Source organism: Catharus ustulatus, chromosome 16, assembly GCF_009819885.2.
Source record: "Catharus ustulatus isolate bCatUst1 chromosome 16, bCatUst1.pri.v2, whole genome shotgun sequence".
Taxonomy (NCBI): domain Eukaryota; kingdom Metazoa; phylum Chordata; class Aves; order Passeriformes; family Turdidae; genus Catharus; species Catharus ustulatus.
Genome location: NC_046236.1, coordinates 2520711 through 2534411, shown reverse-complemented (window position 1 = coordinate 2534411; position 13701 = coordinate 2520711). Strand labels below are relative to the sequence as shown.

Here is a 13701-nt window from a genome sequence, read left to right as displayed (position 1 = left end):
TGATCATAGCATCTCCCTCTACATGAATTTTACAAGGAAGTTTTGTTTTTCCCTCTCTCTTTTTTCCAAAATTAAATGCTCTCCGTTCTCCTCTGGTAGCTCGAAGACCTTTGTAAGGAGCTGGCATCTAGTTATTCCATTTTGTCTTGGATGTGTGGGTGGTAAAAAGAAAATGGGATCTTTGCCTGACTCACCATGACATATAATCTACCAAAGAAGAGTACAATGCTACCTTTTTTTTTTTTTTTTGCTTTTTCAAACAGAGGCAAGTCTGCTTATGATTACTAAGGAGAAAATTCATAAAGGGAGACAAGACATTTTCAAAATTACAAGGACAACACACACAAATACATCTCAAACCCAAGCTCCTGCAAGTTTTCCATTACGTCTTATAAAGAAGTGAAGAAACCAGTAAAACTCATCTCCAAGGACAAACCTACAAGGAGACAGGAGCTTCCCAAATGAATATTACAGTGGGTTTTTTGAGACTGCAAAGCAAGGAACCACAACCTCCCTTTCTTGTTCACATTAGATTTGCAAAAAAAAGGCAAAATAAGGCTCTGCTTGCTAAGTTATAGCACACAGTCCATGGCACTTCCCCTTAGTGCCTGCTATGTCCCAGCTAACTGTGGGATTGCCCTCAACAATCTGCTGGCATGCATGGAAGAATTCCCAATACTTCTACAACCCATGCAAAACTCGCTGATCAGTCTCTTAAGTAGCTTTAAAACATCACCTATCCTTTCAGCACACTTGGCAGCAATTGCTCTCCAATACCTCTTGGTTTATTCAGCATTTGAATACCAATGCTCAATTAACATTGAACAAACTCCTTGGTGAGAAAATGTCATCACTGAAACTCGTATCTGTGGTTGTACCTGCCCACACTGCACGTGCTTTGCACTTACACAGTGACTGGGTGACAAAACTTCCAAGATAAAATTGTGTCACTGAAGGAGGAATTGGAATACGTGGTGACCCAGCCTGAACTGACTCTTCCCTGTGCAAGCACATTCAGCAGTGATTCCTTCCACTGGGAATATCACTGGCTCAGAAATGCTAATAAGCTTTCCGTTCCCTGTGTTACATTTGGGTTGGAAAAGGCTCTGCCACTTGGTTCTGCAGGAGGCTCTCGTTTGGGTGCCCCATTCTGCTGCCAGCTGAAAACATCAATTTGCAGGAAAATGGTTTTATAGTGATTTAGTACAAAAAGATCATGGTTAGTAACCAAATGCAACCCAAAGCACATCAAGGAGATGCAGATTTTTTAAGACATTTGCAGCATGTTGAAAGTTTCCCTTTGGTAGAAAACTGAAAACTAACCACAGAAAACATCACCTTGGTAAAGCAGATGCCAAAAGACAGAGGTCTCAAAATTGCTAAGGTTTTTGAGTCCAAAAACTTATCTTGCAGCCTGCCACAAAGCCTGCACTGCAAGCAGAGAAATATATTTCTGTTTTAATACTCTTATTTACTTTTTACTAACACAAGGCATCCAAACATTTACATAACCTGCAACACCATGAAGTTTCCTTGAGTAGAGATGCAGTCACACCTCAATCTGTGCTGACACTGCAGCTTAATTTAAGAGACTGCTGAGCAAACGAACACTACACTGAAAACTTTCAAGTCCTGAAAACACAGGACTCTCAAATAAATGTTAAGCCTCTTGCAGCAGTCCAGCCTAGGAGAAACAAAGGCTCAGGGGAATTCAAGTGCTTGATTCTCAGAAAAGTGACTGACAAAACTCAGGATAAAGGGGGCGTGTGCAGCCTCTTAACAGGAAAAGTGATGGATATCCTTGGTTACTGAAAGCACTCTTATCTACACTGAGTTCTCCTCAAAGAGCACCAAGAGGTACAGGGAGGCATTTATGTGTTTAAGTCCTCCAGCAATCACTGCCTTACGCCTTGGTCCTTCTGGGCAGGCACTGCTGAGATCAAGGCTACAGTGACTTGCTTTTCTCACCTGATTCATGTAACATTAAAGGAATCCTACTTTCAAAATTAAGTTACAGAGTATTGATCTCCCAGAGCTCCACGTGCTGGGAGCACAAGTGCAAAACAGACCTCCCAGCAGGAACTGAGAGCATGGCAAACAATGTCAGTGAAAGCAAGGCACAGGAGGGAACTCAGTTTTCATCCACGTACTTTTCTTGCGGGGCTGAGATGGTGATGTGGATTGGGAGGTGGTTCCGTTAGTGCCGCTCTCCTCTTCCTCTTTAACCTCTGCTTTAATTTCAGGCTTCTTTTCTTCAATTTCCATCGGCTCCTGCTTCAGTTCTGTTCCATCTGTTTCTTCTTTTATTTGTGAAGATCCTTGTAAATCCTCCTCCACCTTAAGAAAGGACGCAATGAGAGGTACTGTTACATCTAAAAGCCAAACTTCACCCACCAAAAATATTAGTTTGAGACTGTTGAAACACTTTCCATCCATGGCTTTCCTCAGGAGTTACTTTGCAGTAACGACCCTCCTCTCGCCCCTTAGCTCACCGAGTCAGACACATCATTAAGTGCTTTTATATCTATCACTGCTTTCAGTTAAGCTGTAGAGAATCTCATTTACCTCAGTCTTAGCTTCCACTTGTGTCTCACTAGTCTCTGGCTCAGTTTCTTCAGTTTTAACTTCTGATTTGCTTTCTAGCATTGGTGCATCTGGTCCTAGTTGCTGGGAATTCGTATCAGCACTAGCAACTGAGGCAGGGGTGGGGACCCTGTTATCAATACTAGCTGCTGCCTGGGATAGCTGTTGTAAAAACAGTACAAAAGAAAGACACTGCATATATAGAAATATTTTCCTTTACTAAAAATGAACAGCACAAAAGAGACATGAGATGATATTCTACAACAGAGCAGAACATGGATACAGGTCACTGTAGCCAAGTTGTGATATTACACATTTAATAACTCTGCTTTACAGAGGAGAAGCCGGGGAAGAATTCTGCCCCAAAGAGGCTTCTTTTACAGAGAAAACACCTGCCCAGAAAAACACTGTACATTCCTTGAAACGTGCATTTGCCCTGGCTGTATCTTAAAAGGAAAAAAACTATGCAAATCTCAGGATCAGAAAAGATTCTGATTATGGCCAGAGTATTAGGTCTTTCTGCACACTGCTGCCAATTTTACTTTGAGCAGTTCAGCCATTCGACCCCCCCTCCTTCACACAATGCTGAGAACATCTGAACACACACATTTTACACATCTCTAACCAACCCCCTGGTCTAAAGCAGAGGCTGCTGTGGACAGCTATGGGCTCTGGACATTCAGGACATGGTGCTACAGACAGGGACACTCGTGGGATGTCACGACACAAGGCAGAGGGGACTGGTTGGTACTTACTGGAGTGCCAGGTGGCTGTGCCTGCACAGATGTTGGCTGCTGCTGGGCTGGCTGTGGGGTTGGCACAGACTGGGGCTGGGCAGGGGTCTGTGGCTGCGGTGTCACCTGGGCCTGGGCCGCAGTCTGCCCCGTGGGGGTGCTCTGGGTCTGCGTGGCCGTGGGAACAGAGCCCGGCGTCGGGGTCGGAGTTTGTCCCGAGGACGAGACCGGCGTGGATGGCTGGGTGGGTGCTGCTGGCTGGGGAGGAGTCATTCCCGGGGGGGTTTGGTGCTGCATCGGTGCCATCCCGGCAGCAGTGGACACGGGAGGTGTGCTCTGGTGCAGGGGGGGCTGCGTCACCGGGGGACACGGCAGCTGCCCGCTCTGCGGCCCCAGCATGTTCAAGGAGTTGGGAAGAGCAGCACTGGGAACCTGCCCCTGCTGGGGAGAGAGAGACAGAGTCTTACAGAGCCTGCAGTCACACTTATCCTTTCAACCACAGCCCTGAGGCTCTCTGACAGCACACTGTCAGTGCAAGCAGATCAGCCACAAAGCTGCTGCTGCGAGTGACTGCTCCCATTTCTGTCATCGCTGCCAGCAGCTCTCAAGGACCTTGCTCCCAGATCTAGTGCCATGCACGTCCTGCATTAATTCCACTGGCATAGAGAGGGAATCCTCACAATCCCAGTAACACAGAAACCCACAGGCAGCCTCTAAATTGTGCCATTAGCTGGGCAAAGGTCAGGCTTCGACACAAAATGGTTTTCAGCAAATACCCATTTTTAGGCCGGACTCTGGGAGCTCTGCTTTAGAGGGCAGGTCAACACATTTAATGCTGCTGCACAGAACAAGACTTAAGAAGAATATTTTTGTTTTCTTTTAAATTCTAATTAAACTGTTCAAGATGCTTCAGAAAACCTGGGATTTGTTTTTCAGAGCAGCAACAATAAAGTACTCTGGATGTACTTAAACCTTTAAGTGATACATTTTACTGAAGACTGCATCAGATAACTGGTGATAAAAAAGAATACTCCATCCTCAAATGTGTTACTCCTAGAAATACAAATCAGATAATTTCCTGCAGATGAGGTTTCAAATTTAAAACACACTTGTATATTGTCTTTACAGAGGCAGTTTTATGGAATTAAGTGCATTGGGAAAAAAATGTTCACCACAAAGGCAAACAAGTGAGCCAGGGCCCATGAAACTGTAGATATTCCATCCTGAACATATTCCAAATCTGACTCGACAGAGCCCTTCATAACCTGATCTAAGTAATCTCTCAGAACTCTGGAGGTTTTAACTAGCCTAAAGTACTTGGGCTCTGGGTTAAACAACAAGTCTTTCCCTCTGGAAAAGCAGATACCTTGGCATCATAAGCACAGCTGCTACTTCACTGACCACTACTGCAACAGAAAAATGTTACAGGAAAAACCCAACAATTTTCTCTCCAGAAGCAAAGAAGTTAAAACAAATTCTAGAAGATCTTGCCCAACCACTTTATTATAATCCCTCATTTAAAGTTAGCTGCTCTGGTCCACATAGAGACAAAACATATGTTCATAGGCATCCCATAAATTGATTTCTGATATTTCCCCTAAAAATCTCATCACATGCATTTTGAAGGGATTTAAATCAGGACTTGCAGGGCGTTGCGCCCCCATTAACAGATGTCGAGAAGTTATGTAAGAGCTTCTGAAGAAGGCAGATGTAACCCAGGATCCCCCAAAGTTGGGGTGACTACATCAAACAATGGATACAGAAATACAAATAAACAAATATAAATAAAGGAAATAAATCAGGGCAAAATAATTAAGAGCAAATAAATCTCAGCGAATCCATCTCACCTGTGCCACCCCGGCCTGGGCTGTTGACTGACCCATGCCCACATTGTTCACATTCATAGCTCCAGTGGATGCTGGGAACTGATTTTGGGGCAGGAATTGGTTCTGGGTAGGAGCCTGACCCATCATGTTGTTGGAATGAGCTCCCATCATGTTCTGTGGCTGAGGCATTCGGGAAGGAGACATTGCCATCTGAAAATTAACACCCAGATTGACTAATTACCATTTAGTATTACAGAGAAGGACAAAGGGAAATACATTGAAATCAATCAAAAGATAGGAAAAAATTAAAAGGAAAACTGGCTTAATTGCACTAACTGGACGTGGGCACATGTCTATAACTTCAGCATTTGTTCCAAAGCATACATTATTTTTAACAGGTAATATTCAGAGTGTTAACTCTGTTTTGTTCTCTGGGCTGACAGAGAGGATCCAGGGAAACCGAAAATATTTTTGTTTTTCTAAAGAATAAAAACATGTTTTCATGCAGAAACAAAGGTGGTTTATATACTGCAAAGACAGTAGATGCTCTTCCCCAGATTGCTGGGGATTACTGAACCTGTGGCACGTGCCCCTCCAAAGCTGTGCTCGGTGTTTTTGGAACACACAAATATTACAAACAAATGCCTCGATGAAAGCCTGTCAGACTTGCTGTGCTCCCATGAAATTATCCCACAGTAGTGCTGTGTGGCTTGGCCTTTGCAGAGGGCTGAGGTGAGGGGTGGGCTGGGGCAGGGTGGGAGGGGGGTACGAACCGCGGGCACGGCGCCCATGTTGTTCATCTGCACCGGGTGGTTCATCGGAGACGCCGCCCGCGGTCCCAGCGGTGCTTGGGGCATCTGTACATTCCCTATGGACATGGGGTTAAACTGATTCATTCCTGCAAATGCACCCCCAAAACAACTCATTAGGAACAAGTCAGCAGAATTGATAGATCTATATTCTACTATAAAATTCACAGTTATTATGACTGCAATTCGACCGCCCTGCGCTTTATCTTTGAGTTACTTGACCTGACAGGCAAATCAGGATGCAAGAAGTGTTTAGAACAATACTTGTTAAGCTGAAATACAATTTTTGGTGTCTTAAAAAAAAATCCTAAATGTAAAAGATGAAGAATAGATGATCTGCAGAGAATGCTGGATGATCTGCAGAGACAGGATGCTATTTATAAATAATACCTTAGGATGGTTTCTTAAAATTAGGCATTTGCTTTGAAACAGCAATGTCTTATTCAGGGCTCACTGAAATGGTTGAAGTAAATATGATAAAAATACTCATGGGATGTATGAAGGCAACTCCAAGCCTCAAATCAGGACAAAAGCTGGCAAAATGCTTTAACAGGGGTTGTGCTTTTCATACAAAACATTGAATCCCTCCAAAAAACTTGTCTAAAGCTGTAATTATGGAGCTATACTTGTTACCAACTTGTTCTCCTATTTAAATTAATTTTGAAAGTATTTTATTTCCCAAGGATATTTCAACACAAATTTTTGACTTAGTACTAACTCTGAACCAAGAAATAAAATAGCTGAGGACACTTTTTTAAAGGAAGTTGAAGCACCTAAAAGTAATGGTTTTTTTTTTTTTTTTTGGAAAAAAACCACTCATGAGCTCACAGCAGCCTCAGTGAGTAATGACAAGTGCTGTGAACAAGCTCCAAGGTTTTTTTAAATGCACTTTCTATCAGAAACCAAGAAAGGCTATCATTAGTTACACAGATTTTAGGACTAATGTGCTGTGTTTCCAGCTACAGGTGTATTTTTGGCTAATTAACTGATAAAACCACGCCAACATCCTTCCCCTTTTACGGTGTTTTAAATGAGATTACCCACAGTACTCTTGCCTGAGCTGTCCTCTCTTTGGAAGCACTGAATTAATTCCCAATCCCCAGCAAAGTGCTGGATCCATATTGTTGACACTGCACTGACACAGAGCAACACCAAAGAATGGTGCTGAAAAAAAGGTAGCCCTGGTAGTTCCTCCCTCCCAACACCAAAAAAACCCCAATACAAGACCAGCTTTTCCCCCCAAGAATTATTTTGAGCCCACAAATTGCAATTAGAGAGGAAAACAGATACCTTGAGAAACCTGCATACGACTGATAGGCACGGTTGGCATGGACATAGGCCCGTCTGCAACACAACACAAGGACAGTCAGCAAAACCAGTTTGAAATCCAACCTCAGCATTAACTTGAGTGCAAAGACTCCTGAGAAGCAGAGGCAGCACCAGCAGCACTTACTGGGCGGCCTGACGGGCTGTGCCTGGCCCATGGCAGCAGCCACCTGGGGGATCCCTGGGGGCTGGGGCCCAGGGGTCTGTAAGGCTGCTTGGTTCCCCAGCATCCCTTGTTTGTGGAGACGAGACCTCCGCTTCTCTTCTAGCTCCTTCTGGATCTTATAGATTTTCTCTGCTAATAAATGATAGTATTCATCCTAAAAGGGAAGAACAAAGAAGAATCAGCAGCAGCAAAACTCATTCAGTCTATCTGAATATCATCATCTGGTTTGGGGCTGGGGTTTTTTTTTTGTTTGTTTTTTTTTTGTTTTTTAATATATATACCTGTCCAATTGAAAAAGAAATGTTTATTTTCAGAATCCTGTAAATTAAGACAGACTTTTCTGCTTTAATGCAGAAAAGGAAGAAAAAAAAAAAAAGCTTCCAGAAATCACACTTGCTTTATGGTTACCCTGCATACCTACTCTGAGTAAATTAGCAGACAAAGGAGAAGGCTGGAGGTTCTCTGTTGCTTCAGCAAAACCCAGGAAGCTGTGATTTAGTTTCTAAGTGTTAATGATTTTTAAATGTTATTTTCATCATAAACATTTCCACTAATCCACAGACAAAGAAAAAGATATTCCCAGCACACTGGTACACTGAATAAACTTTCAGGAGACAGATGTTAAGGACAGATCAATTTTTACATAAAGAAAGGAACTGCTCTTTTCCTGAAGAGTCTATCAACAATCAAGGCAAGGGATAAACAAAACCAGACAAAACCTCAAAGGAATGGAGAAAATTCAGTGAAAAATAGTCCACAGGCAGAGACAAGTAAACACTACATCTGTACAAGATGAAAAATCCATTTTACTCAACCCACACTGGCAACAGATCCAATAAGGCAGTCACAGTGCACACCACGTAGACAATTTTGCTTGTCAGGAATTGCTGGACACACATCTGCCAAGTGCATGAGATTATGCACCTGTTGAAGGCAAAAAAACCCCACAAACCCTCCAGGTTACATTTCTTTTGTGGGGTCATCATGCTCTTAGAACCCAGGGTTACACAGAGCACAGGTTGAGTGATGCTTGCCCACAACCATTTTGTTTTTATTCAATATTCATCAAAACCAGAATGTGTTATTACAGTAGGATTGAATTATTTTCCCAAAACTTAATATGAGAGATGTATTCCTCAGCAGCCTTGTTAAGGAAGTCCAGTCATGCAATATAAAGCCTTGTTTTTCAGATCACTTCTCTCCTCAAGAGTTTCTCAAAAATCAGTGCAGTCACTTTCTGCTGTCCAATTTAAAAGCTTTACAGCCCTCCCCTTCTCCTGCTGAAGTCACCTCAGTTGTAAGTTCCTATTTGTAAATGTAATATTGTGCTGTTTTCCACTGCAAAGATTCCTGCAAAGGCTGTGTTCACAAGGAGCACACAATGCTAGAACAGTATTAAACTCCTTACAGTGATGCCTCTTACTTAATCTGTTTTTCAGTGTCAATGTAGAACAGAAGCTCCTCAAAAAGAAGGATGTAATTCCTCATGGCATCGTTAACACATTCTGAATTACTCCCCTCTTCCAAGTTTGCTGCTTGGAGCCAAACACATTAGATGAATTCCAATAACAGAAACTTCTGGCCATGAGGCTCCAGCAGCTGTTTTGAGGGGTGAGGAGAAGATACTTCTGGGTGTTTGTCTGTCAGAAAGCATTTAATTTTACAATCAGGAGTTTGCTATGCTCATCCTTACTGAGAAGGTATTTAGACACCCAGGTGTGACCATGAAATCCTCCTTTTATCTAAAATTGGTCTCTAAAGCTGCCAGAGTAACCACGGCTGAGTACACCCAAGTCTTCCAACCTCTTGGTAGCTACAAGGAGGATACAGTGTGGGTACTGACCAACACTGACACAGCACTGTAAGTATGGCCACTGTCTGTTTTCCTCTAGGAAATAAAACCTGCATTTCCAGCTCCAGCTCTTCTGCCAAGTGGGCTGAGAGGGGCAGAAGTGCCTGACTGGATCATCTGATTCTCACCTGAATTGTCACTACCTACTCTCTTCAGATGCTCCTCCCTTGCTTAAGAAAGGATCTCAAGTTTCTGATCAGGTAGAATCTTACTGGCTGTTACTACTGTCACTAATATTGTTGTCTTTTCCCAATGAAAACTTTCAGGGAGTGGTTCCTTTAGGGTAGAATTACCACCACGTCATATCCTCAGCATGTCAATCAACAGGGGTTTGCTCCCTTCAAGTAAGAGAAATTTGAACTGACATCTCTGTGCAGACAGAGCAAAAATAATGAACTATAACAGAAATTCTGAGGACAGAGCAAAAGTCATGAACTACAACAGGAATTCTGTTGCAGTTCATCCACAAAGCAGCCAAACTGACTTCTTATGTCTTAGCCCAAATACTCCTGAGCCTGCAGAGTAGAGGAGAATTAATTCCAACACTACAGGTGGAAGGTGAGCAGTGGAACAGCACTGGGTCCTAGAGAAAACCTCCAGTGGTAAAGAGGCGCTAAGAAAATTTTAAAACTATTGCTTACACAGACTTCCAAAAAGGGAGGAAGTCAGTAAGGGAAACACCAAGAATTGCAAGCTGTGCTCCAAGCTTCCTGCACGTCAATCACACTTTCAGGAGGATGAAGTAGGGATGGATGTGATGGTGTCTAGAGCTGAGGGGTGAAGTAGCTTTGGAGTGACATGAATCACACAGCTTGGGACCACACAAACTCTGTCACAGACTGAAAACACAACGTTCCTCACGAAGAGGGCAGTGAAATGCTCCTCTGTGGTTTTCTTTATGCTTGTAGGATTTGTGATGCTACTGTTCTTTCCCATGTTGGACTGAAGCAACATACCCTACTATTAGCAGATTCATACATGTCTCCTTCCACTTTCCTGGCATAAGCCACCAAGTTCTCCATGCGGCGATCCTTCAGTGCTGCTGGATCAGGAGTGGGGAAGATGGCTTGGACACTGCAAGGACAGAGGAACAATAACAGAAAAAAATCTTCAGAAAAAAATCCCAAATCAATACAGCTTTATGATAATCACCCTGGATGTTCCCTTACACATCAGATATGTAAAAGCATATCAAAATGTTTAAAAAAATAATACTTTACTGTTTCTCACAAGATTAAAACAAATCAAATGATGAAAATAAAATGGGGATTACCAGTTTGGAGTCTAAATAACTGTTCACGACAGCAGAGCAAATTTACTAGCAATAGAAACTAATCCCATGCCCACTCCTTAATGAGCATGAAGAACAAACCGAAGAGGAGGATTAAAGGAAACAACTCATCCTGAGTGGCCCAGCACCTGAGAAGCACTACTGATAACCTTCTTTTCAGCTTAATAGCAGAACTACTGTATTAAAACTCTTTAAAAACAACGAGGAAAAAGCCTTTTAAAGGTGAATACTTACAGTTTATGCACTAAATGATTGCGCAGGTCCTGAGTGACATGTTCATGCCATGCTTTCCTTACCCCGGTACTCGAAGGAGGTGCTGCCGTTGGCATTGAGCTGAGGTTTCCAACATTGCCAGAGTTTGTGCCATCATTCATTAGTGGGCTAAAATCAAAACAAAAGGGGTTGTTAGAGCACCAGAATGCAGAGTTTTGTCATAGGTTTGATGCCTGAAGTAATTTTTGAGTTGTTGGTTTCATCACTTTTAACTATTGCATCAAACATTCTCTCAAGCGAAATTTTGCCATCAACAAACTGCAACCCCTGAAGCAGCAAAGCTCAGCAGTTTAAAAGGCATATTCACAGTGTGAATGATAAAGAATCACAACCATGAACTGAAAAATACAAAATATTCTTCCTTTGGGACTTCATTTAAAAGCAATAAATATTGTGGGGCTCTCAGGAGGCACAAAGTGGCAGCTTTGGCACTGAAACAGGAAAGAGAGCAGAGCTGTACACGTGACTGACCATCCCCATGCCAATACTATCAGTTTGTAAAGCATACTCTTTATTTACGTTCATAAGCATGCAAATAAATGTTTAATTGAGCAAGGATGAAAATGTGTGCATTACTTATTTGTCCCAAGGGATGTTGGAAGAGCAGTTTCAGAAATGAGACCCGGTTGCTGGTCTGTTGTTATTCCTCCTGCAGGAAGGTTCATCTGGTTGGCTCCTTTGGGACAAAATTAAACATTATTGGTACACAGTTCACAATTTTGACAATAATATGACAAAACTGCACTTTACTGACCCACCTGGCTAACAACAGAAGCAATTTATCAGGTTAAGTATTTTTATAACAATACCTGCTGTGCTGCACATATGTGGCTATTTATGGAAACAAGTTACTTTCAGTCTGAACTACCAAAATGAGTCCATTAAAATTTAAAATTCATAAACTCTTAAGATTAGATCAATAAGCTATAAAGAAGGTAATACTAACAATTAAGATAAAAAAGGGATTTGAGACAGAATTGTCTGTTAGAACAGGGGACAATTGCTAAACCAAAATCCTTCAGAAATTCTGTCTCATCACCTCAGAGAATGAGCTGTGGGCTGTATTTTAAAATAAACTAAAACTTCTGATATATAGCAAAAGCATTACATTCAAAACTTTCTAATATTCAAATGTAAATTAATGGCAGGGTATAGAAATAGTGTATTTTTAACTTACTAAACAACAAGAACAATCACTACACTCTGACCAAACAAAACACCAGACTATCTTAAAAATCCAACATCAATTATTTTAACTTTTTTTTTTTTTCTTGGTCTTTTCTCCACCTACCCAGTGCATTAATGGTCCTCATTTGCTGGTGAGCCTGAGGCTGTGCTGGCTGCTGGCCTTGGACCTGGGGCTGCAGCTGTGTTTGGGGCTGGTTGCCATATGGCAGCCCCAGGGCAGCGTAGGCTCGTTGCATGGAGCTGGGGTCAATTGGATTGGGATTACTTAGTGATGGAGTGTTCTGCTGGCCTGTACCAACAGAACCAATGGAATTCTGGATCCCACCAGCTGGAGACCCTAAAAGGGCTATGGAAAACAGAAAATTAAAACTCAGTGAGTATAAGGAGTAAAACCAGTCATGCCAAGAGTCATGCACATATTCTATCATAGGGATATTTTTCTGCCAGAGGGCAGAACAACACCCAAGATGCCAAGTGGGAAAATTCAGCCTTTGATTCTACAGGACAGAACTCACCCTGGCTATTAATCCATGCAGTCTAAACAGAAGTGTTGTAAAGTTCAGGCAGATAAGCCCATAATTACTTGTAATAGATATATAGTACAGACTTCTATATAAGGCTAAATAGGGTTTTCATGCTTGGGGACAGTAAACTGAAAAGGAAAAAATTTAGTTCCTCTACTTCCCTCTTTCCCATCAATCCCATTTTAGGTCAAAATATTTGGCTCCAGAACAGAGATCCTGAGTTCAGCAGAAACAGTGTGCCCTCAGACACAAAGGTAATACTGAAGATCTGTTGGTAGAAATTTCACTGTGAGCAGTCACCAGATGAATCCTCTGAAGGTCAAATTACCTTAAACCCTAAGTTACTCAGAGATATGAAAAACCCTGGTGAGTCTCAGATTGTACTGGCAAAATCTGAAATAAGTTGGAGAGTCAGAAAGGGGTTGAACCCTGGTCAACAATTTAGATAATGTCTAGATTCATTAACCTATATGGCCACCACAAACAACCAACCTCTCCCACCATACAGATGTATGGAAGAGTCATTTTCATTGTAGACAGGAAATGGAAACAACAGGGAAAATCAGTATTTACTAAACCACAAGAGAGCAAAATTTTGCTTTCTGGTTTTCATTTTAGTTGCCATCCTAAGTGTATACCATGTTCCCTTGTGAATGACCCATGGAGTAGAACCTTCAGCACAGACACTGCATTTTGATAATCAGGACTCTGGTAGAAGCAACACTTCCTTCACATTTTCCCCCTCAAGTAATTAAATATGTAATGTGCATTAAAAATGTGTGAACTAAACTTAGCAACAGTAATGGCTCTTAATATAGGCAACAATAACTGTCTTATTGAAATATTAGTAGGGGCACGTGGTTAGATAAAAAAGTCATGAAAACAAGTCTTCTGAGACATTAACAGCATTATCCAGGCTTTCTTAAATCCTTACCCACCATGGAAACTGAATCACTGAAAGAGATACACAGGCTTCCAGCTTCCACCCAAGAGAAAACACACACATTGCAGAGTCCAGACTTTTCCCTCTCCAGATGAGAAATCAATTTGATCTCATTTGCCAAAGAACTACAAAAAAATATACTCAGATATCTCCCTCTCCTGAATAAGCAGCCCTACAAAAAAAAAA

The 13701-nt window shown here is 42.0% G+C and overlaps 1 protein-coding gene across 5 annotated transcripts in view; it reads right to left on the bottom strand.

The window, feature by feature from the left end:
- LOC117003727 (CREB binding protein) overlaps nt 1-13701 on the bottom strand; it is a 95602-nt gene that overhangs the window by 27161 nt on the left and 54740 nt on the right. For 2 of the 5 annotated variants that reach the window (XM_033073891.2, XM_033073895.2), the window contains 11 exons: nt 12152-12394; nt 11437-11536; nt 10822-10968; nt 10253-10370; nt 7406-7598; nt 7243-7296; nt 5917-6041; nt 5165-5353; nt 3339-3758; nt 2566-2745; nt 2151-2337 (listed from right to left, as the gene is read on the bottom strand). In XM_033073891.2, the coding sequence (XP_032929782.1) occupies nt 2151-2337; nt 2566-2745; nt 3339-3758; nt 5165-5353; nt 5917-6041; nt 7243-7296; nt 7406-7598; nt 10253-10370; nt 10822-10968; nt 11437-11536; nt 12152-12394 (1956 nt within the window). The remainder of the gene's footprint in view (nt 1-2150; nt 2338-2565; nt 2746-3338; nt 3759-5164; nt 5354-5916; nt 6042-7242; nt 7297-7405; nt 7599-10252; nt 10371-10821; nt 10969-11436; nt 11537-12151; nt 12395-13701) is intronic. The other 3 variants (XM_033073893.1, XM_033073894.1, XM_033073896.1) reach the window with 3 other exon arrangements.